At 44.4% G+C, this 23,802-nt stretch overlaps 1 protein-coding gene and 2 pseudogenes across 1 annotated transcript; 2 read left to right on the top strand and 1 right to left on the bottom strand.

Moving 5' to 3' along the window:
* Positions 1 to 157: 157 nt before the first annotated feature.
* Positions 158 to 814, bottom strand: LOC110308955 (fructose-bisphosphate aldolase A pseudogene; annotated as a pseudogene).
* A 1,139-nt stretch (positions 815 to 1,953) lies between these two features.
* Positions 1,954 to 4,660, top strand: LOC110309196 (granzyme E-like; annotated as a pseudogene).
* Positions 4,661 to 8,224: 3,564 nt separating this feature from the next.
* Positions 8,225 to 23,565, top strand: LOC110309195 (granzyme E-like). The gene is made up of 6 exons (XM_021181688.2): positions 8,225 to 8,280; positions 20,259 to 20,361; positions 21,406 to 21,556; positions 21,995 to 22,130; positions 22,334 to 22,594; positions 23,326 to 23,565. The coding sequence occupies exons 2-6, from the start codon at positions 20,307 to 20,309 to the stop codon at positions 23,467 to 23,469; spliced, it is 747 nt and encodes a 248-aa protein (XP_021037347.1). The 5' UTR covers positions 8,225 to 8,280; positions 20,259 to 20,306; the 3' UTR covers positions 23,470 to 23,565.
* The last annotated feature ends 237 nt before the right edge of the window (positions 23,566 to 23,802 follow it).

Below are 23,802 nucleotides of genomic sequence, written 5' to 3'. Positions count from 1 at the left end.
CCCCCAGTTGTTTATTGGCAGTGAGCTGGAAGGAATGACAAATTTAACATTCACAAACATCACACACCAGTCACTTGGGTGGCAAGAGTGATGGGAAAGAGTCTGAAGGATCCTCTTCCATAGCAAGTGTGTAGGCAGGGGCTTGAAGTGCTGATGGAGCAGCCTTAGATCAGCTCTGGTTAGTAGGCATGGTTAGAGATGAAGAGAGATTCACTGGCTGCAGCTCCAGACTGACCACTTGTGGTATACTTTCCCTGACAAGCGATGCTGTTGGCCAGGGCACACTTGATGTACTCCTCCTGGATAGCCTTCAGGTTCTCCTTCTTCCTGCCCCAGGCCTTTAGAGCAGCGGCTTGGCCATAGGAGAAAGTCAAGCCATGGCTTTAGCAGGGGGCATTTGTTGATAACATTGAGGTTTATGGATGCCTCTTCCTCATTCTGCCCTCTAGACAGAAAAGTGACCCCAAAGACAGCAGAGGGCACTTTGTGACCAAGTGCTGTGACAGTTGCCATGACATTCTCCTCACTGGAAAATCTTGGGGTGCAAGCATGGCTTGGTGTGATCATGTTGGGCTTCAGCAATGTGCCTTCCAGATAGACAAGGTGGTCGGTCACTCAGGACCTTGGAGACAACCGCCAGTGACGTTTCTGTTACATATGGATAGTGGTTCAAGTCATGGTCTCCATCAGGAAGGATTTCAAGCTCCACAGTGGGTACAGTGCCATTCTGCTGGCAGATGTTGGCATCAAGGGCCAGAACATCAGCATTTCCCCAATCTTTAGCCCATATGCCGCTTGGCAAGGTCGGCCCCATCTTTCTTCATAGGGCACAGTCATCAGATAACCCATCTAGTGTGGTGCCCCTAGCCAATCAGATGGGTTATCTGATTACTTGGTTCCATCTAGGAACCAAGGGTAAGACCTTTAGCCAAGATCAGCCTTTTCAAAGGTTGCATCCCTGTCTTTCTCACTCCCGGATGTAACCCATTAAATAATCATTTAAGATCTAACAACAGCCCTTGCTTGTCTAGAGAAAACCCTAGGCAAAGTTGTGGAATATACCACTGGAGTCATCAGCCAGGAAAGCCAGTGCTGATCTGACCTTACTGACCTTTGAATCTAATCCTGCAGCTCTTGCCACAGAGCTAAATGACAATACCTAGCTAGGAAAGAGGTAAACTATACCTGCCATTTGGGATCTGTTATTTCACTTAACTATGTGTGACAGTAACATTTTGAGATTTCTCTGTGACTTCCTACCAGTTTCTGAAGAGTCAGAGTGAAGTTTAATTCATCAGACTATCCACATTGTTCCACAGTATGATCAATCATCCCCAAATTAGTGGGATGATATACTGCAATACTGCCCAGGTAAATATACCATAGTTTCAACTCTCACTAAATATTGGATAACTATGTGAGTGTATATGTAGTATGCTGTTAGGATAAATAGGTTGTCAGTATAAGGAGGAAAGAAGAAAAAAGAATGAAAGAAAGGAAGGAAGGAGGAAGGAAGAGAAAGGTAGAAAGGAAGAGAGAAAGAAAAGGAAGGAAGATAAAAGGAAAAGAAAAGAAAAGAAGAAAAAAACCCAAAGAAACCAAAAATTGTCTTACCAGGATATAAAAGGATGTAAGCGTTAGAAAAGGACACACTTGTGTCTCAGTGCAGTCACTGTGGGCTTCCTGAAGTCTCCAACCTCCTTAACCACAGCCTCCACATCCTCTACTTTCTTGATCTTCATCCCAGTTTAGCTTACCTCAGGAGGTCAGTGTGGTGACAGTGTCATTTTTACCCAAACCAGAAAAATTCCTTAAGTAATGTGCTGTCAATCTGAAGCAGAGGTGCATAGGTTTAAAATGCCTGTGAGCCCCCTGAGCCCACATCTCCTTCCTCCCCTTCCAAGGACTTTGTCTCCTCTGCCCTCCTCCATCCTGAGCAGCCTTCCTGGGAAGATGCCACCAGTCCTGATTCTCCTGACCCTACTTCTGCCTCTTGGAGCTGGAGCAGGTGAGTAAACACCCCTGTGCCAGTGATGCCGTCCCATGACACCTCTGGTGACTTTCTGCCCAGCGGTAGTCAGGAATTGTCCTGGCACTGGACCCAGGATGTTTCTGAACCTCAGGTACCAAACCCAGACTTGGAAACCTGACACTGGCTAGATTCTCAACAAGGTCTGAGGAAGGGAGGTGTTCTCAGAAATTTAGTAGCCACTAGCTTCTCCCAGATTTTTTTCATCACCTGGAAACTGGATCATCCTTAAAAGAGATGTGGCAGACAATGCAAATATACAAACATGTACATCATTAGCTTGACTTCATCTGAGGGAAGGGCAGCCTTAAGGACCAGCCTGCAAGGGGTGAGACCCCCAGCTCAAGAATCTTAGCACTGTTAATTAAGTCCACCTCAGCCCTGCAGAAGAAAGGCCCAGGCTGACAAGATCCTTCACTGTGTGCTCCACCAGCTTTGCAGGCTAGTTTTAGTTGACCTCTCCACTTCTGCAGGTCCCTAGCTACTCCCAGCTAGGACAGCACACTGTTCCAATATGTTCCACCAGCACCACCACCCCCACCCCCGCAGTTAACTATAAGCCACTCTTTCGTGCAGCAAAAAGCATTTACTGAGAACACAAAATGTGTTGTGGACAGAAGAGCAGAATGTTAGAAAATCTACCCACCATAGATAAGGCTTGGAGGCAAAAGGTGAGGAAATGACACCAATCGACATTATAGGGGTTAGGGTGCCTCACTATTAAAGAAAGACCAATAGTCATCCACCCAGGAGCCCCTTGGCCCATAACATGATGAAGATATAGCCTACACCTACACGTATTTGTAAAGCAGGGGCTAGAAGATAAGGGCTACCCACCCCTTTTCAGAGCACCGCTCTGAGACTTAAGAGTCATCAGAGATTATTCTATGTGCAGGGATTTCTCTCTGCAACAGTTTGGGGGGACTGCAAATCCCACCCCTAATTACACCCTCCCTATATCTTCCCTCCTGTCCTCATCTGTGACTCTTAGGAACCCCATATCCTTGCCTTTTCTTTCAGAGGAAATCATTGGGGGGCATGAGGTCATGCCCCCCTCCCGCCCCCACATGGCCTTTATTACATCTGACAGGAATAGGAGTCGTTGCGGAGGCTTCCTGATTCAATATAATTTCGTGCTGACAGCTTCACACTGTAACACAAGGTGAGGAGAAGCAGCTAGCCACACTTTCTGAGATTCCCCCATCGGAACTTCTGTCCTCTATTGTGGTTGCTCCCCTGAGGGCTCACTAGAAGGCAGAACTGTGAAAATTGAAGTCTACTAAGTAGAACATTTGAGATCAAGGAGGGAGAGATCAGAGCCAGCAGCACACTTGAGTTGGCCAACTACACTGGCTAACTGTTCATGTTAAAAGTCAATGCAAACTTTGGAATATTGCCTCCATGCAAGAGGGAGCCCTCAGGAGTCCCATGTCCTTGAGAAGCAGAGAGCGATATGTCTGACAGTGAGGATCTCTGACTGACTTCACAGCTCTCATCTTTACTCTGCTCTCTCCGCAGCTCAATAAGAGTCACACACAGGAGAGGACCCAGCAGATCATCCCTGTGGAAAAAGCTGTCCCCCACCCACGCTAACATCCTAACAATCGCACCAATGACATCATGCTATTAAAGGTGAGACCTGCCACCCTCCCACCCACATAGCTCCACCCATCCTTCAGCCTCCTACACCTACCCTGGTGCCTGTGCTCTGCGTGGTGCAGGGCTAGTCCCTCTCTCCTACTCTGATCCTGCTTCTTCCCTCTTCCATCCTGACTTTCAGAATATACCAGACTAACAGGATCCTAGCTTAGCTGGTCCTTCCTATCATTTCCCCATCAGCTGGTGAGAAAGGCAAGGAAGAATAGAGCTGTGAGCCTCCTCAGTCTGCCCATGCACTATGACCATGTGAGGTCAGGGGTTCTGTGCCATGTGGCTGAATGGGGATTAATGTCTCTCAGCGCCACTGAAGGATCCCCCGTCGTACAAGAGGCTGGACTGATCATCCAGGAGGACCGTGAATGCAAAAATTATTTCCCTCACTATTCCAAGACCACGCATGGAGATTTGTGCTGGAGACCCGAAGAAAATACAGGCTATTTTCAAGGTAGGGTTCAAGCATTTAACAGACAAAATACAGGGTGAGAGGGACCTGAGAGAGGCCTGCATGTGAAAATGCCCAAACCCTGAACCCTACCTCAGAGAAGAGACAGCTCCAAAGTGCAGCTTTTAGTTCTTCACATGGGTGTAGCAAGAAAGGAAGATGGAGAAACATCTGTTTTCCCAAGGCAGTACAAATTACCTTAGAGTATACCTGAGGAAAAGTCTTGGGCTGAAATAGATAGAAAAGGTGGGCTGCCCTGGAGCTCTGGTACTAAAGGAAGTTAGAAAACCTGTCCTGCCCTGAATGAACAGTTAGACTTGCCAGGAAGATGTAGGGAAAGCAGGGCCAGGGGAAACCAGGCTTTATTCTCCTTTCTCCACCCACAGGGTGACTCTGGGGGACCCCTCGTGTGTGACAACAAAGCATATGGAGTTTTTGCCTATGGGAAAAAGAGGACAATCTCTTCAGGAGTCTTCACTAAGGTCATGCACTTCCTGCCGTGGATAAGCAGGAACATGAAGCTGCTCTAACGGGAGAGCTGCTCTAACAGGAGTTAAACCTCCCGTGTCCGACCAGCCTGTCCGACCTCAGGCAAGAACCACGTGGAGTGGGCAGCAAAGAATGAAAATTCACAATAAATAACCTCCAGAGTGCATAGAGCTAAAGTTCTTCGCTGTTTGAGTCACTTCGTGGTTTGCGCCCCCTGCTGGCCCAGGCAGACCTTCCTGTCACTTCTGGGCTTGGCTTCCTCCTTCTTCCCCAACCCCTCCTCTTGCTGGAACTTCAGGTTTATCACCCATGCTTGGTGGGAGGGAGGGTGCTGCTTCTTTGGCATTTGCCAGAGAGTCGAATAAGGCATTGATGAAGAGTGATTTGATTCTGAGGGCTCAGAAGCGTGTGGGTCCTGCCACCCATTCCGTTTCCTGTTTCCTGGAGCTCCCCGTCTCTGCCAGGGCAGGAGACTCTCACCACCTGAATGATCTGCTGTAGCAATGAGCTTTTCTACCTGGGTTCTCGGCTCCCAGAATAACAACTCGAATCTATGCATGAATAAATGCTTAAGCCAAAAGTCTTTGCCCCACCTAAGGATTCCCTCCACACTTCCTCCCTTTCAGTCTAATAAAAGACTTTTTCTCTTACTATAATAAACCATATACAATAACAGCATTTATGAAAAACTATCAGGTGAGATTTACATTCACAGTGACCAGTCCATATGTATTTGGAGCTAATATTCTATTATCTATCCTATCTTGGAACGTTCAGAGTTCTGTACATAAATCAATCATAATTTGCATTACCAACTTTAAACCTCTTCTTAGACTTACGGACATTTTATTAAATCCTACACAACTTAAGCTTAATTCTGAGACTATAACTATCTAGTGTTCAACCCCATCAGAGACTGGAGAAGGAATAAATATCACCTGAGTAAGGAGGAAGTGTAGTCAAGCACCTTCCAAAACCTTAGAAATGACAGAGAAAGCTGACTGCCTGGGTAGTTTCCTCAAATTTCTCTGTGTCATCTTCAGCCTTCTGGCCCAGAGTATCTGACAGATTATTTTGTGAAGCAAGAAATGTGAAGAACTGCTTACCCTGTCTTGGTAAGCAAGGCTCAGCAGCCAACTTCCCTGCATCTAGTCTGTCCAGTTTGGACAGCATACTGTCAGCAGTTGAAACAAGGGCAGTTTCTTGCTCAGGGGGTAACTTTCCACTTTTGAAGCAAACTCCACAAGGTGGTTCTTCAATGCTCATTGTCTTCTTTGAAGTAGAAGGGAGGTCCTGTCAGGAGAGGACCTGTCTCATTGTGAGAAAGATTATTAAAGATGTTAGTAAAGCATCTTTAAATGCCATATTGTTTAGATCTCTGAGGTTTTTGAAGACGGTTTATTTATATATAGTATATATGAATTGTTTGTTTCTAGCTATCAACTATTTGTTCAACCTAGAAAGCACATTTCTGTAATTAACTAAATTATCCAACATGACCATGAGTTTGATTGTCTGACTGCTAACTTACACTTATTAATCACCTTAAACAGTTTTAGTTTTCAAAAGAACTAGAAATTAACACTGAATTTTAAAGAATTATATAGGTACAATACCTTAAAGGGTTGATACATAGTATGTTGTAACCAAATATAATCTTAATTTTGTATCAATATACGAAGAGCTATACCAATGTAGCCAAATATAAGCTTAATTTGTATCAATCAATTTACAAATACCTATACAAATGTAAGTCTTTTGGCTAGTAGTAGCTCTATAGTTTAAGAGCAAATTTAATAATTTACTGTTTATTCCTATTATATCCCCCCTTTTGTTTTCATCCCTTCTCTTTCCTTTTCCACCTAACACTAGACAGGAAAGAAAGGACGATACAGGAAGAAAAGGAAAGAGAAAAATAAATCCCTGATTCTAATTGCTTATACTTTGTCTCCTCCCTGATCAAAACCATTAAATTTAAAAACCAAGCCCCCTTCAACAACAACAACAACAACAACAACAACAACAACAACAACCATCACCCACTGAAAGACCAAAACCCATTCACCCCACTCTTGGAAATGGGGTGTTGCTCTCTTAAAAATTGTTCCTTGCTGATTTATGGTGTCATTTTCCTTTTGGGGGCTCCCTAAAAAATGAGATATTGATCAATCTTAGGAGAGCTAGCTGTAACATTTGTTGTCCAGTCTCTGCATGCTATGAAAAATGCAGGTTTACATGAAATCCTGACAGGAAAAGTCAGAAAGGCTGGAGCAATTGGGGTTGGCAGCTTTCTTTGAAGGTGTTCTGGAAGCAGGTTTTGATGAAACAGGTATTAAGGCAGTCTAAGGTCAGATCACCTGGGCTACTTGTCTTCTTTTGTGTCTGGCCTGTGTAAACTTTCAAAGATATTACACATTTCTGATTGACATATATATGGAATGTACAGTGTGAAAAAGTAATTTTTAGGGAAATTGTCTGCTCTCTGAGCAGGCACAGTATATGTCCCTCTCTCATGAGTTGGTTTGGATTGTTTCAACAAACTGCAATCTAAAGTTTTATCTATGCCACTTGAAAGGATGCTGTGGTAAGTCCTAAAGACTTTGTAACTAACATGATTTATTGGCTATACATAGCTGAAGTTCTGGCTGGGGACCTCTTAATGTCTCAGCCCATCTCAGAGCTGTTCCCATGCAGAGGGATCAGCTTATTTATGTCTTGGATTTTTTCTCTCTCTCTTCCTGTTTGTAGTCAAGATCTTCAAGGGTTCTTCCCTAGTCAAATCTGATTTTCCTCAGTTTGGATGAGTCAACAATCTGTTCTCTCCTGTTGAAATAAAGACAAAATCTCCTCCCTAATGCAACATATTTCCTGCCCTCCACTCCAAGACTATCATATATATGTATGTGTGTGTGTGTGTGTGTGTGTATGTGTGTGTGTGTGTATCTAATTCATCAGTCCCTTCCAAATCCCAGCGCATTTTAGCTGCTGTGCTCTGTCTCATTGGTCTTAAAAAAAAAAAAACTCAGTCAATAAAGCACTGTTCAAACTATCTCTGGAAAATCTCACATCCCCCTCTGTTCTGTGAGGATTTCCTTTAAAGTCCTGTTGCATCTTTCTCTAAAGTTGCCTGACCTGTAGGATTGTAATATAAATCTGTAACACGTTTCATGCCATAATGCTTAAAATATTGTTGGATCCTAATGGGTACATATACCTGAGCGTCATCAGCTCCGATCTGCAGAGGCATTTCTAAGACAGCCATCATCTCTCATAAATGTGTAATCTCAGAATCATCCTTCTCAGAGTTCAAGGCAAAAGCCCTTTGGAATTCTGAATGTGCATCAACAGTATGGTGTATTGACATGTGTAGGATTCTCCAAATTCTATAAAATGAAACACATAATCTACTGTCTGACATTGCCCTACGATAACACCATGGAGAAGAATCTGGATTCTTAACTCAAAATATTGTATCTCTGTGAGTTGCCGTTCTAGTTCCTCGAGGCTTTGTGAGTTTTGTTTTGAATCTGGATCCGCCTTGTTTGCTGTTACTTAGGTTCCAGATTGGATTCTTCTGAGGGTTCTTTATTCCGACTTAAAGAATCCTCTAACCTCTCTTCTATGGCCTCCCATCTTGGATTCCTTCTTTTAGCCTTCTGATGTAAGTCTGTTTATTCCGATCTCTCTTAAAGATGATCTACACAGTTGTAATCGTTACTGAAACAATAATTATCTGATGCTTATGAGTGAAACAGAATCATAAGGGATCCAGATGCACCGTGTCACTGTGGATCTCTCCACCCTTAACTCAGAAAATCGTTTTCTTCTGTAAACTCTAACTCTCTCCTTCCCTGACAGACTTTACTTCCTTATTTTTATGTATTTTCCCTATAAATTTTTATACCCAGTTTATTTTCTCTTTTACTGTTTTCAAACTTAATACCTTACCACTTCAGAAGTTTGGGACTTTTTAGTCCCATTGCAGATCCGGGAAAATCTGCAGGGCGTCAGGCCAGCGTGTGTCTGTAGTGGCTAACTCTGCCCCCTTAGCTCGGTCTAACAGGCTGCCGTTGCTCTTCCTCCCTTGGGTTGGTCTGTTTCTCTGGGCACTTGTAGTCTTTTCCTGAGTTGACCCAAATTGGGTCACCAGCTCTCTTTATCCCACTAATCAATCTTTCTCTGAAACCATGCCAGGCTTGAGAGAAGCCATAGCTACTGTGTGACCTGAAGCTCAGGTCCAAGAGAAACTGCAGAGTGAAGCCTCTTCTTGTCTCCACTTCTGGCTTTGCTCCTTTCTTTTCTTAAAAGGCCAGGCCTGTCCAGCTAGCTTACAATTGCCTGACTTCTGGTCTGGCTCCCATGCCTGAATCATTTTGTTGTAAACTTTGAGTCAATGCCCTACATTAGACACCATCTGTAGCTGCAAGCTGTTCTACTTGGCCTCTATGTCCCCCAAAATAATGATTCTGAGACTGAATTATGTATGAATAAATTCTTAGGGAGAACCCTTATGTATGTTCTCCGATTAGATCATAACTTAATTACTCACTTGTTCTAGTCTAAGTCCTGCCATATGGCTTGTTTCCTCCCCCCAGGTTCATGAATCTCTCTTCATTAGCCTTCCTGGGTGAATCCTTCCCACACATCTCTCTATCCCAGAAATCCTCTCTACATACATGAATTCCCACCTCCTGTTTACTGCCCAAGTTCATAGCTCATAAGCTTTCTTTTTTTTTTTTTTAATTACATATTTTCCTCAATTACATTTCCAATGCTATCCCAAAAGTCCCCCATAGCGCCCCCCACTTCCCTACCCACCCATTCCCATTCTTTTGGCCCTGGCATTCCCCTATATTGGGGCATATAAAGTTTGCAAGTCCAATGGGCCTCTCTTTCCAGTGATGGCCGACCAGACCATCTTTCGATACATATGCAGCTAGAGACAAGAGCTCCGGGGTTCTGGTTAGTACATCATGTTGTTCCAACAATAGGGTTGCAGATCCCTTTAGCTCCTTGGGTACTTTCTCTAGCTTCTCCATTGGGAGCCCTGTGATACATCCAATAGCTGACTGTGAACATCCATTCCTGTGTTTGCTAGGCCCCGGCATCGTCTCACAAGAGACAGCTATATTTGGGTCCTTTCAGCAAAATCTTGCTAGTGTATGCAATGGTGTCAGCGTTTATAAGCTGCTTATGGGATGGATCCCTGGATACGGCAGTCTCTAAATGGTCCATCCTTTCATCACAGCTACGAACTTTGTCTCTGTAACTCCTTCCCTGGGTGTTTTGTTCCCAATTCTAAGAAGGGGCACAGTGTCCACACTTTGGTCTTCATTCTTCTTAAGTTTCATGCGTTTAGCAAATTGTATCTCATATCTTGGGTATCCTAAGTTTTGGGCTAATATCCACTTATCAATGAATACATATTGTGTGAGTTCTTTTGTGATTGTGTTACTTCACTCAAGATGATGCCCTCCAGGTCCATCCATTTGGCTAGGAATTTCATAAATTCATTCTTTTTAATAGCTGAGTAGTACTGCATTGTGTAAATGTACCATAATTTCTGTATCCATTCCTCTGTTGAGGGACATCTGGGTTCTTTCCAGCTTCTGGCTATTATAAATAGGGCTGCTATGAACATAGTGGAGCATGTGTCCTTTTTACCGGTTGGGACATCTTCTGGATATATGCCCAGGAGAGGTATTGCTGGCTCCTCCGGTAGTACTATGTCCAATTTTCTGAGGAACCGCCAGACTGATTTCCAGAGTGGTTGTACAAGCTTGCAATCCCACCAACAATGGAGGAGTGTTCCTCTTTCTCCACATCCTCGCCAGCATCTGCTGTCACCTGAATTTTTGATCTTAGCCATTCTGACTGGTGTGAGGTGGAATCTCAGGGTTGTTTTGATTTGCATTTCCCTGATGATTAAGGATGTTGAACATTTTTTCAGGTGCTTCTCTGCCATTCGGTATTCCTCAGGTGAGAATTCTTTGTTCAGTTCTGAGCCCCATTTTTTAATGGGGTTATTTGACTTTCTGGAGTCCACCTTCTTGAGTTCTTTATATATATTGGATATTAGTCCCTTATCTGATTTAGGATAGGTGAAGATCCTTTCCCAATATGTTGGTGGTTTTTTTGTCTTATTGATGGTGTCTTTAGCCTTGCAGAAGCTTTGCAGTTTCATGAGGTCCCACTTGTCAATTCTCGATCTTACAGCACAAGCCATTACTGTTCTATTCAGGAAATTTTCCCCTGTGCCCATATCTTCAAGGCTTTTCCCCACTTTCTCCTCTATAAGTTTCAGTGTCTCTGGTTTTATGTGAAGTTCCTTGATCCACTTAGACTTGACCTTAGTACAAGGAGATAGGAATGGATCGATTCGCATTCTTCTACATGTTAACAACCAGTTGTGCCAGCACCATTTGTTGAAAATGCTGTCTTTCTTCCACTGGATGTTTTTAGCTCCCTTGTCGAAGATCAAGTGACCATAGGTGTGTGGGTTCATTTCTGGGTCTTCAATTCTATTCCATTGGTCTATTTGTCTGTCACTATACCAGTACCATGCAGTTTTTATCACAATTGCTCTGTAGTAGAGCTTTAGGTCAGGCATGGTGATTCCACCAGAGGTTCTTTTATCCTTGAGAAGAGTTTTTGCTATCCTAGGTTTTTTGTTATTCCAGATGAATTTGCAGATTGCACTTTCTAATTCGTTGAAGAATTGATTTGGAATTTTGATGGGGATTGCATTGAATCTGTAGATTGCTTTTGGCAAGATAGCCATTTTTACAATGTTGATCCTGCCAATCCATGAGCATGGGAGATCTTTCCATCTTCTGAGATCTTCTATAATTTCTTTCTTCAGAGACTTGAAGTTTTTATTATACAGATCTTTCACTTCCTTAGTTAGAGTCACGCCAAGATATTTTATATTATTTGTGACTATTGAGAAGGGTGTTGTTTCCCTAATTTCTTTCTCAGCCTGTTTATTCTTTGTGTAGAGAAAGGCCATTGATTTGTTTGAGTTAATTTTATATCCAGCTACTTCACCGAAGCTGTTTATCAGGCTTAGGAGTTCTTTGGTGGAATTTTTAGGGTCACTTAGATATACTATCATATCATCTGCAAAAAGTGATATTTTGACGTCATCTTTTCCAATTTGTATCCCTTTGATCTCCTTTTGTTGTCGAATTGCTCTGGCTAGGACTTCAAGTACAATGTTGAATAGGTATGGAGAAAGTGGACAGCCTTGTCTAGTCCCTGATTTTAGAGGGATTGCTTCAAGCTTCTCACCATTTACTTTGATGTTGGCTACTGGTTTGCTGTAGATTGCTTTTATCATGTTTAGGTATGGGCCTTGAATTCCTGATCTTTCCAAGACTTTTATCATGAATGGGTGTTGGATCTTGTCAAATGCTTTTTTCGCATCTAACGAGATGACCATGTGGTTTTTGTCTTTGAGTTTGTTTATATACTGGATTACGTTGATGGATTTCCGTATATTGAACCATCCCTGCATCCCTGGGATGAAACCTACTTGGTCAGGATGGATGATTGTTTTGATGTGTTCTTGGATTCGGTTAGCAAGAACTTTATTGAGGATTTTTGCATCAATATTCATAAGGGATATTGGTCTGAAGTTTTCTATCTTTGTTGGGTCTTTTTGTGGTTTAGGTAACAGAGTAATTGTGGCTTCATAGAATGAGTTGGGTAGAGTACCTTCTGTTTCTATTTTGTGGAATAGTTTGTGCAGAACTGGGATTAGATCTTCTTTGAAGGTCTGATAGAACTCTGCACTAAACCCATCTGGTCCTGGGCTTTTTTTAGTTGGGAGACTATTAATGACTGCTTCTATTTCTTTGGGGGATATAGGGCTGTTTAGATCATTAACCTGATCTTGATTCAACTTTGGTACCTGGTATCTGTCTAGGAACTTCTCCATTTCATCCAGGTTCTCCAGTTTTGTTGAGTATAGCCTTTGGTAGAAGGATCTGATGGTGTTTTGGATGTCTTCAGGATCTGTTGTTATGTCTCCTTTTTCATTTCTGATTTTGTTAATTAGGATGCTTTCCCTGTGCCCTCTAGTGAGTCTGGCTAAGGGTTTATCTATCTTGTTGATTTTCTCAAAGAACCAGCTCCTTGATTGGTTGATTCTTTGAATAGTTTTTCTTGTTTCCACTTGGTTGATTTCGCCCCTGAGTTTGATTATTTCCTGCCGTCTACTCCTCTTGGGTGAATTTGCTTCCTTTTGTTCTAGTGCTTTTCGGTGTGTTGTCAAGCTGCTAATGTGTGCTCTCTCTAGTTTCCTTTTGGAGGCACTCAGAGCTATGAGTTTTCCTCTTAGAAATGCTTTCATTGCGTCCCATAAGTTTGGGTATGTTGTGGCTTCATTTTCATTGAACTCTAAAAAGTCCTTAATTTCTTTCTTTATTCCTTCCTTGACCAAGGTATCATTGAGAAGAGTGTTGTTCAGTTTCCACGTGAAGGTTGGCTTTCTATTATTTATTTTGTTATGGAAGATCAGCCTTAGTCCATGGTGATCTGATAGGATGCATGGGACAATTTCAATATTTTTGTATCTGTTGAGGCCTGTTTTGTGACCAATTATGTGGTCAATTTTGGAGAAGGTACCATGAGGTGCTGAGAAGAAGGTATATCCTTTTGTTTTAGGATAGGATGTTCTATAAATATCTGCCAGATCCATTTGATTCATAATTTCTCTTAGTTTCTCTGTGTCCCTGTTTAGTTTCTGTTTCCATGATCTGTCCATTGGTGAAAGTGGTGTGTTGAAGTCTCCCACTATTATTGTATGAGGTGCAATGTGTGCTTTGAGATTTACTAAAGTTTCTTTAATGAATGTGGCTGCCTTTGTATTTGGAGCATAGATATTCAGGATTGATAGTTCCTCTTGGAGGATTTTACCTTTGATGAGTATGAAGTGTCCCTCCCTGTCTTTTTTAATGACTTTGGGTTGGAAGTCAATCTTATCAGATATTAGAATGGCTACTCCAGCTTGTTTCTTCATGCCTTTTGCTTGGAAAATTGTTTTCCAGCCTTTCATTCTGAGGTAGTGTCTATCCTTTTCTCTGAGATGAGTTTCCTGTAAGCAGCAAAATGTGGGGTCTTGTTTGTGTAGCCAGTTTGTTAGTCTATGTCTTTTTATCGGGGAGTTGAGTCCATTGATATTAAGAGATATTAAGGAAAAGTAATTGTTGTTTCCTGTTATTTTTGTTGTTAAAGTTGGCATTTTGTTCTTGTGGCTGTCTTCTTTTAGGTTTGTTGAGGGATTACCTTCTTGTTGTTTCTAGGGCGTGGTTCCTGTCCTTGTATTGGTTTTTTTCTGTTATTATCCTTTGAAGGGCTGGATTCGTGGAGAGATAATGTGTGAATTTGGTTTTGTCGTGGAATACTTTGGTTTCTCCATCTATGTTAATTGAGAGTTTGGCTGGGTATAGTAGCCTGGGCTGGAATTTGTGTTCTTTTAGTGTCTGTATAATATCCGTCCAGGATCTTCTGGCTTTCATAGTCTCTGGTGAAAAATCTGGTGTAATTCTGATAGGCTTGCCTTTATATGTTACTTGTCCTTTTTCTCTTACTGCTTTTAGTATTCTATCTTTATTTAGAGCATTTGTTGTTCTGATTATTATGTGTCGGGAGGTATTTCTTTTCTGGTCCGGTCTATTTGGAGTTCTGTAGGCTTCTTGTATGTTCATGGGCATCTCTTTCTTTAGATTTGGGAAGTTTTCTTCTATAATTTTGTTGAAGATGTTTGCTGGTCCTTTGAGTTGAAAATCTTCATTCTCATCCACTCCTATTATCCGTAGGTTTGGTCTTCTCATTGTGTCCTGTATTTCTTGGATGTTTTGAGTTAGGGTCTTTTTGCATTTTACATTTTCCTTGATTGTTGTGCCGATGTTCTCTATGGAATCTTCTGCGCCTGAGATTCTCTCTTCCATCTCTTGTATTCTGTTGCTGATGCTGGTATCTATGGTTCCAGATTTCTTTCCTAGGGTTTCTATCTCCAGTGTTGCCTCATTTTGGGTTTTCTTTATTGTGTCTACTTCCCTTTTTAGGTCTAGTATGGTTTTGTTCATTTCCATCATCTGATTGGATGTGTTTTCCTGTTTCTCTTTAAGCACTTCTACCAGTTTGGTTGTGTTTTCCTGTTTTTCTTTAAGAACTTGTAACTCTTTAGCCATGTTCTCCTGTAGTTCTTTAAAGTCCTTCTTGATGTCCTCTACCATCATCATGAGATATGCTTTTAAATCCAGGTCTAGTTTTTCAGGTGTGTTGGGGTGCCCTGGACTGGGCGAAGTGGGAGTGCTGGGTCCTGATGATGGTGAGTGGTCTTGGTTTCTGTTAGTAAGATTCTTACCTTTACCTCTCGCCATCTGGTAATCTCTGGAGTTGTTATAGTTGTCTCTGTTCAGAGGTTGTTCTTCTGGTGATTCTGAGTATCCTCTGTCAGCAGAGCTGGGAGACAGGCTCTCTCCTCTGAGTTTCAGTGGTTAGAGCACTCCCTGCTGACAAGCTTTCCTCTTAAAGGGAAGGTGTACAGATATCTGGCGTTTGGACCTCCTCCTGGCCGAAGAAGAAGGCGGAAAACAGGACCTTTCCCAGATGCTGTGTTGCTTTGGCAGGTCACAGAAGCTGTAGGCTTCTGTGGTGCACACTCTCAGCTGTGCAGACTAAGTTTCTAAGTTCAGTGGAGTCCTGGATCCAAGATGTGCTCCCTGCTCCTGAGGCAGAGGGCTCCTGTGCAGGGCAGACCACTGTCTTCCAGCTAGGAGGGTGCCGGATGTCTGTGGCCCCAAAAGGGTGCTGCCTCAGCAGCTCTGTGGCTCCCGCCTGTCCCAGAAGCTGTCTGCCTCTGTGGTCCTCAGTCTTACCTGTACAGACTAAGTTCGGCGGAGTCCCGGAGCCAAGATGGCGCTCCCTGCAGGGCAGGTCACTGTCCTCCGGCTGGGAGGGTGCTGGATGTCTGCGGCCCCAAAAGAGTGCTGCCTCAGCGGCTCTGTGGCTCCCGACTGTCCCAGAATCTGTCTGCCTCTGTGGTCCTCACTCTGACCTGTACAGACTAAGTTCGGCGGAGTCCCGGAGCCAAGATGGCGCTCCCTGCAGGGCAGGTCACTGTCCTCCGGCTGGGAGGGTGCCGGATGTCTGCGGCCCCAAAAGGGTGCTGCCTCAGCGGCTCTGTGGCTCCCGCCTGTCCCAGAATCTGTCTGCCTCTGTGGTCCTCACTCTGACCTGTATAGACTAAGTTCGGCGGAGTCCCGGAGCCAAGATCTCATAAGCTTTCTTATTGATAAGTGAAGCTTTCATGCAGCACACAAGAGTTTACAGTCTGCAGTCTAGAAGGCTGAGCCATCCTTCTGACGGTCCCAGGATCACCGTGGTTCTGTTTCCCAGCCAAGCTCAGAGCTCAGTCAACTTCTACACCCCTTTCTTGCCTTCCTGTGTTTTCTATCCAACTTCCACTAGACATCAGTAGTTTCCAATCCAGCCCCACTACTCCCAGCCTCACTTAATCCATCCTTTCACTCCTCTACCTATAAGTTCCAAGCACTGTGAAGTCAGCTCTGCCTTATATTCCAGCTAGACCTGAGCTGCAAGTCACCTGATGCCCACCCCTTCCAAGTAGGCCTGGCTGGTTGAGCCCTTTTTCAACCCAAGTCTTTCATGGAAATAGAGGCTGATCCATGACCTCTAATCTCACAACAACCCTGGCTCAGCCAAGAAGCTCTGCCTCCCCCTGCTGGCCACATGAGGATATGGCAGCTTGTGAAACCTAGGGATCCAAGGGTCGCTAGGCTATAAGTATACTTCTGACATCATCAATCAACACTTGTAGGGCTCTGGGTTTGTATCAGGTACACAGTAGACTCCTTCTTCACCTTCATCCTCTTGTTTCTCTAGACAGCTCAGCATGGCACAGTTGCTGGGTGAAGCCTCTCTGATGATAGTTGGGTAGGCATCCAACTATGCATATAGCAGAATCACTCCGTTGACTTCTCTTTATGGCTAGTTGTGCTTGGTTCTATCCTAGTTCTCTGGGAATTCTCACCCCTGGTTCCTGACCATCCAGGCAGTGTGAGGCACTGGTGTCCTCTCATGGTGTGAGCCTCATGTTGGACCAGTCATTGTTTGTGCACTGGACAATTTCTGTAGTCAGGACAAATGGTCAGTCAAAGGTTTTGTGGTTGTGTTGGTGTTCCAGTCCCACCACTGGAAGTCTTGCCTGGTGACAGAAAAGGCCTGGTTTGGGCTCCATATCCTCCATTACTTGCAGTCTTTTCTAGAGTCACCTCATGGATGCCAGGGAGTTTCTAGTGCACTAGATTTCCACATTGCCCTGCTCCCCATACACCAATTCCAGTCGTCTCCCCTGTACACTCTCCCGTCATTCTGCCCTCTCTACCTGACTGTTTCTGATCACACCTCCACCTACCCCAATACGTCTGCAAAATCTATTCTACCTCCCCTTCCAAGGAGATCCATGATCCCCGCCCCCCCCCGAGCACTCCTTTTCATTTAGCCTCTCTGGGTCAGTGGATTATAGCATGATTAATCTTTACTTAACCGCTAATAGCTACTTCTGGTGCCCAGCCTGGCATCACAAGGTAAACTGAGACAGGCAGCAAAGTGTGTCATCAGCCACTGTGTGTGTGGGGGGGCAGTTGGGGTGGCAAAAATTTCTTACTTCTGGCAATTTTATGTCTTTCTTTAACTCTTTGCTATGCCTGTGAAATATGACATGGACATTTTGATATGCTTTGTGTCAGTTCACTATGTCGATTTGGCGTGAGCAGGTATTGATTTTTTCCCCCACAATGTTGGTTCTGCCTATGCAGGAGCAGGAAATATATTTTTCCATCATGAATCATTTTCTGCAATTTCCTTTTGTAATATCTTGACACTTTGGAGAGAAGTAAACCACAGAGTGAATATGACTAGTAAGATAGCATATACATAAACCAGGAAACATGAGACTATAGTATAATTTATTCATTATAATAATGGATAAACTGTGAGGAAAGAGAGTAAAAACAAGGGGCTATGGAAGATTGAAGGCAGGCGATGGACATGAAATATGAAAGAGTATGTTAAACTAATTGTTATTTTATTTCTTTTTTAATCTTATTAGCTATGCACCTCAGTCCCACTCATATTTTCACCCCTTCTTATCTGCCCGCTGCCATGCAGCCCCCTTCCAAGTAAAAGAAAATAAAATGAGATAGGATTTGAAAAAATCTTGCCATGGAAGCTGTAGGGTGTCACAGCATGTTGCACAGGCTACCCTTTGTCCACACATCTTTACTTGAAAATGTTCATTAAAATGAGTCATTGGCCTGTTTCAAGGCCTCAGCCTTGTGCTACACTGTCCATATTGGGTCCTCATGAGAACTCTCTGATATTGTGCTGTTGCCCTGGGTCATGGAGATCCTGTGGCTCTGGTTCTGCAGGACCAGTGCCTTCACAAGCTCCAGCAGTTCATAAATGAGTAGATGTTGGGGTGGGGCAGCACAAAGCCCTGCATCTGGTTCTAGAAGATAGCTGAGATGGTTGGCCCACCAGCAGTCCTGTATGAATACCACTAGGGCTAGGTCGCCTGCATTTCCCTGCTAGTTCACCCAATGATGCAGGCATCAAGGGTCAGGGAGGGCTGCTCTGTTTTACATCCTTTCAGCTGGCTCACTGATACCTTCAACATGGGGGCCAGCTCTACTGTGCTGCCCAGGCCAGGTGTAGGGTCTGCTATCTCTCCCAAGTGCAGCAGCCTGTGCTGGCTGGGGCCAGCTCTCCAGGTCTCAGGACCTCAGGCCAGCTCACCTGCCTGCCTCAGGTGTGAGGGGGTAATGAGGAAGGAGATATCTCCCATGACAACTCTTGGGAAATGAGGTACAGGGCCAGCTCTCTCACACTAGCACCATTAGTGGCTTACGTGTATCCCATCGACTGACACCAGAACAAATTTAATTATGTACATTGTGCACTTTACTTATTAGATATCACAAACATGGATCCTGCTTCATGGTTTTAATATATTTTCTCTATGTGGTAACCCATATAATGATGGTTATTCTGCTCTGAAAGTGTTTTAAGTAACTTATCTATGTGTGTAGATATGTCATTATGCACAGTCCATTTCAGGGTGGATTATTTGTGCATATTGTAGCCTGTATAAGTAATTTGTAGCCCAAAAGAGTTATCCCTTCAAAGTGGCTCAGAAAAGCTAAAAGGTTGCATACCTGTGGACTATATGACTAATTCTGATCCAATTATTATCAGGACTTTAGTTCACAACTAAGACAAGAAAGCCTACCTTGGTTCCAAAATACGAAATGAAAAAATTCAAAAGTATCTGAGATCCATGAAGCAGTGATGGGAAAGCAGGACCAGGGTACCTCTGCACGCGCGCGCGCGCGCACACACACACACACACACACACACACACACACACACACACACACACACGTGGAGAGAGAGAGAGAGAGACCTGTGCTCAGAGTGAGACCAGCCTGTCTCACCTCCCAGAGTGATCTCACACAGTTCTCACCATCTAGTGCTCTAATCACAGGCTCTCAGCTCCCTCCAGTCATGATCAGACATTTCAAGAGCTGCATCCCTGTCTCTCACTCCTGGATATAGCCTATTAAATAATCACTCAAGATTTAATCATGGTCCTTGTTTTTCTATAGAAAATGCTAGGCAGCATTGTAGCAAATGCCAGTGGAGTCATCAGCAGGGAAGCCAGTGCTGATCTGATCTTAGTGACCATTAAATCCAGGCCTCAAGCTCTTGCCCCAGATATAATGACAATAACTAGTAAACAGGTGAAGTATACCTGTCATTCGTGATCCGTTATTACACTTAACTATGTATGACAGTAACATGGCTATTTGAAGATAGGGCAAACACTTGCTTTTGCGATTTCTCTGTGACTTCTAGAAGTTTCAGGAGAGTCAGATTGAGCTTTGATTAATGCATTAGAATATTTAAACAGATTGTTCCAGAGTATGATCCGTCATCCCAGAGGTTAGTGAGATGACATATTGCAATAGTGACCCAGAAAATATGACTCAGCATCAACTGTAATTAAGTGCTGTATAACACTGTAAGTGTGTGTGTAGTATGCTATAATTGTTGTTAGGATAAATTGGTTGCCAGCATTATTTTGAAAAGATAAAGAAAAAAAAGAAGGGAGGAGAAGAAGGAAGAGAAGGAAGAGAAGGAAGAGGAGTAAGGGAGGAGGAGGAGGAAGAAGAGGAGGAGGAAGAGGAGGAGGAGGAGGAAGAGAAAGAGGAAGAGGAGGAGAAGGAAGGAAGAAAAAGAAATCCAACCACATCTTAACAGGATTCAAAGTGTAAGTGTGGAAGCCTTAGAAAAGGGGCACACTACTCTCCATGCAGTCACTGTGGACTTCCTGGAGTCTCAGGCCTTCTCAACTATAGCTTCCAACCATTTACATTTTGGGTCTTTATCCCAGCTTAGCTCATAGGATGTCAGTGTGGTAACAGTGTCATTTTTTTACCCAAAGTAGAAAACTTCCTTAAGTAATCTGCCACCAAACAGAAACAGAAGTGCCTAGGTTTAAATTCCTGTGAGGCCCCTGACTCTACACTTTCTTCCTCCTCTTCCAAGGGCTGTGTCTACTCTGCTCTCCCTCAACTGAGCAGCCTTCCTGGGAGGATGCTACCGGTTCTGATTCTCCTGACCTTTCTTCTGCCAGTAGGAGATGGAGCAGGTGAGTGACCACTCCTGTGACACTTCTGTGTTGTCCCATGACACTTCCTCTGACTTTCTGCTCACCAGTAGTCATGATTGTCCTGGCACTGACTCCAGGAGCTTTTTGAACCTCAGGTCCCATACCAAACCCAGACTTGGAAATGTGACACTGGCTAGACTCTCAAGAAGATCTCAGGAAGGGAGGTGTTCCCAGAAGAATTAGCAAGCACTGGCTTCTCTCAGCTTTTTTACTTTTATTTTATTTTTTTTTAAATCAACTGGAGACTGAATCATCCTTAGAAAGAGATGTGGCAGGCAATGCAAACATACAACGAGTGCATCATTAACTTGACTACGGCTGAGGGAAAGTCAGCCTTAATGACCAATGGGGTGAGGCCTCCTAGTCCAAGAATCTTAGCATCATTAAGTCCACCCTCAGCCCTGCAGAAGAAAGAGATGCAGGCTGACAAGATCCTGCACTGCACGCTCCACCAGCTTTGCAGGCTAGTTTTAGTTGGCCTCTCCATTTCTTCTGCAGGTCCCCAGCTACTCCCAGCTGTTCCATTATGTCCCTGGCTCAGAATTCCACCAGCACTGACCCACCAACCCTCCAGTTAACTAGAAGCCACTCATTCATGCAGCAAAAAGCATTTTTGCTGAGAACCCAAGATGTGTTAGGCACAAACAAGGATAAAATTAGAAAATCCACCTCTAGAGGGTGTGTGGGTAAAATGTGAGAAAATGACACCAGTCAATACTTTAGGGGTTAGGATGACTCAGTAACAACCAAACGCCAACGTGGATATTCGCAGGGTTCCCTCAGCCTCTACGTGATGAAGACACAGCTCATCTCTCTGTGTATTTGTAAAGCAGCAACTGAGGGACAAGTGCTACCCACTGCTTCCCAGAGCATGACTCAGACTTGAGTCAGCACATCATTCCATGTGCAAAGTATTCTGTCTGCAACAGGCTTGGGGAACTGCAATCATTCCATCCCTTGATCGACCCTGATGACCTTATCTATTGCTCCCAGAGACCCAATATTCTAGCTTTTTTTTTCTAGAGGAGGTCATCGGGGGCCATGAGGTCAAGCCCCACTCCCGCCCTTACATGGCATTAGTTGCGTTTCTGAAAGTTAATGGGATTGGAAGTTCCTGCGGCGGCTTCCTGGTTCGAGACTACTTTGTGCTGACGGCTGCTCACTGCATTGGAAGGTGAGGAGAAGCAGCTAGCCCACGTCTTCTGAGAACCCCACAGAAGCTTCCGTCCTCTGTTGTGGATGTTTCCCTGAGAGCTCACTAGAAGGCTGGACTGTGAAAATGGGAGTCGGATGAGAGGTAAATTTAAGATCAAAGTGTAAGCAGCGCACTTGAGTTGATCAACTGCACTGGCCAAACTAAAGCAGTGGTTGAGGTTGAAAGTTCACATTAAAAACATGATGCAAGCTATGGAATATTGCCTAGATGCAAGAGGGAACCCCCAGATGTCCCATGTCATTGAGAAGCAGAGAGCAGTAGGTCTGACCCTGAGGCTCTCCTGTGTCCTCAAGTCCCCTCAACTAGAGCCCCACCCTGCCTCCCCTGCCTTTCACAGCTCCTGGACTGCATCCTCTCTGAATTCCCGTTGTCCTCTCTACAATGCTCTCTCCACAGCTCAATGACAGTCACACTGGGGGCCCACAACCTCCGTGCACAGGAGGAGACTCAGCAGATTATCCCTGTGAATAAAGCTTTTCCCCACCCAGACTATAATCCTCTGGATCACACCAATGACATCATGCTATTAAAGGTGAGACCTGCTATCCTCCCACCCACACTCCTCTGCCTACCCCTCTTCCCTCCCACCTGGTGCCTGTGCTTCGAGTGGCGCAGAGATAGCCTGATCCTCCTGTTCTAATCCTGCTTCTTCCCTCTCTTCCATCCCAATTTTAAAAGACTCTCAGGCTAGCAGGCTCCTAGCTGAGCTGATCTCTCATGACTCTTCCCAATCAGCTGGAGAGTAAGGCCAAGGGGACTAGATATGTGAGGCCCCTCAAGTTGCCTGGGCCCAATGACAAGGTGAATCCAGGGGATGTGTGCAGTGTGGCTGGCTGGGGGAAAACGTCCATCAATACCACTGAAGGATCTGCCATCTTAGAAGAGGCTGAACTGATCATCCAGGAGGACAAGGAATGCAGAAAAAAATTCCATCACTATTCCAAAATCACAGAGATTTGTGCTGGAGACCCAAACAAAATGGAGGCTCCATCCAAGGTGGGGATCAAGCAATTCACAGACAAAATCCAGGGTAAGAGGGTCCTGAGAGAGGCCAAGGTGTAAGAATGGCAAAACCCTCAAGCCTCAGCTTTGGTCTCTTGGGGTGTTTGTTTGTTTGTTTTTATAAGGGGGTGGGCAGGGCTGGATGTCACTTTCTTTTTATTTTTTAATTGGATATTTTCTTTCTTTGCATTTCAAATGTTATCCCCTTTCCTGGTTTCCCCTCAGACAACCCCCTATCCCCTCTCCCCTTCCCCTGCTCACCAACCGACCCACTACGGCTTCCTGGTCCTAGCATTCCCCTACACTGGGGCATTCCGTCTTCATAGGACCAAGGTCCTCTCCTCTCATTGATGACAAACAAGGCCATCCTCTGCTGCATATGAGACTGGAGCCATGGGTCCCTCCATGTGTACTCTTTGGTTGGTGGTTTAGTCCCTGGGAGCTCCCAAAATCCAGCTTTGGTCTCTTATGTGGGTGTAGCAAGAATGTAAGCATGAAAAACCTCTGTCATTCCAAACAGGATAAATTATTTCAGGATCCCTGAGGACTGCAGGGAAAGCCTAGGCCTGGGATAGAAGGAAAAGTTGGGCCTCCCTGGAGCTCTGGGACTGAGGGAAGCTGGAAAACCTGTCCTGGCCCTGATCTAAAGTTAGCCTTGCCAGAAGGAGGTGGGGAGAGCAGAGTCAGAGGGAGCCAGGCTAAGTTCTTCCTTTCTCTGCCCACAGGGTGACTCTGGGGGACCCCTCGTGTGTAACAACAAAGCTTATGGAGTTTTGTCTTATGTAAAATCCAAGAAGATCTCTTCAGGAGTCTTCACTAAGGTCGTGCACTTCCTGCCGTGGATAAGCAGGAACATGAAGCTGCTCTAACAGGTGTTAAACCTCCCGTGCCCGACCAGCCTGTCTGACCTCAGGCAAGAACCACGTGGAGTGGGCAGCAAAGAATGAAAATTCACAATAAATAACCTCCGGAGTGCATGGAGCTGAAGTTCTCTTCTGTTTGAGTCACTTCATGGTTTTCGCAGCTCGCTGGTCCAGGCAGACCTCCCTGTCACTTCTGGGCTTCCTTCCTCCTCCTTGCCCACCCCCTCCTCTTACTGGAACTTCAGGCCACACAATTCCCACATGTTTATCACCCATACACGGTAGGAGGGAGGGTGCTGTTTCTTTGTTTCCATTTATAATATAGGATTTCACTGTATA

The sequence above is a fragment of the Mus caroli genome, unplaced genomic scaffold (genome assembly GCF_978045245.1).
Source record: "Mus caroli unplaced genomic scaffold, Mus_caroli_1 scaffold_12, whole genome shotgun sequence".
Taxonomy (NCBI): domain Eukaryota; kingdom Metazoa; phylum Chordata; class Mammalia; order Rodentia; family Muridae; genus Mus; species Mus caroli.
The sequence above is the reverse complement of the archived record's forward strand: the minus strand, read 5'-3'. Positions and strand labels throughout refer to the sequence as shown.

Bases quoted from the DNA above. Each gene is read 5' to 3' on its own strand.
- LOC110309195 (XM_021181688.2), top strand. From the start codon at position 20,307: ATGCTACCGGTTCTGATTCTCCTGACCTTTCTTCTGCCAGTAGGAGAT. The intron at 21,557-21,994 runs GTGAGGAGAAGC...CTCTCTCCACAG, and splicing joins GCTGCTCACTGCATTGGAAG to CTCAATGACAGTCACACTGG. The intron at 22,131-22,333 runs GTGAGACCTGCT...CTTCCCAATCAG, and splicing joins ATGACATCATGCTATTAAAG to CTGGAGAGTAAGGCCAAGGG.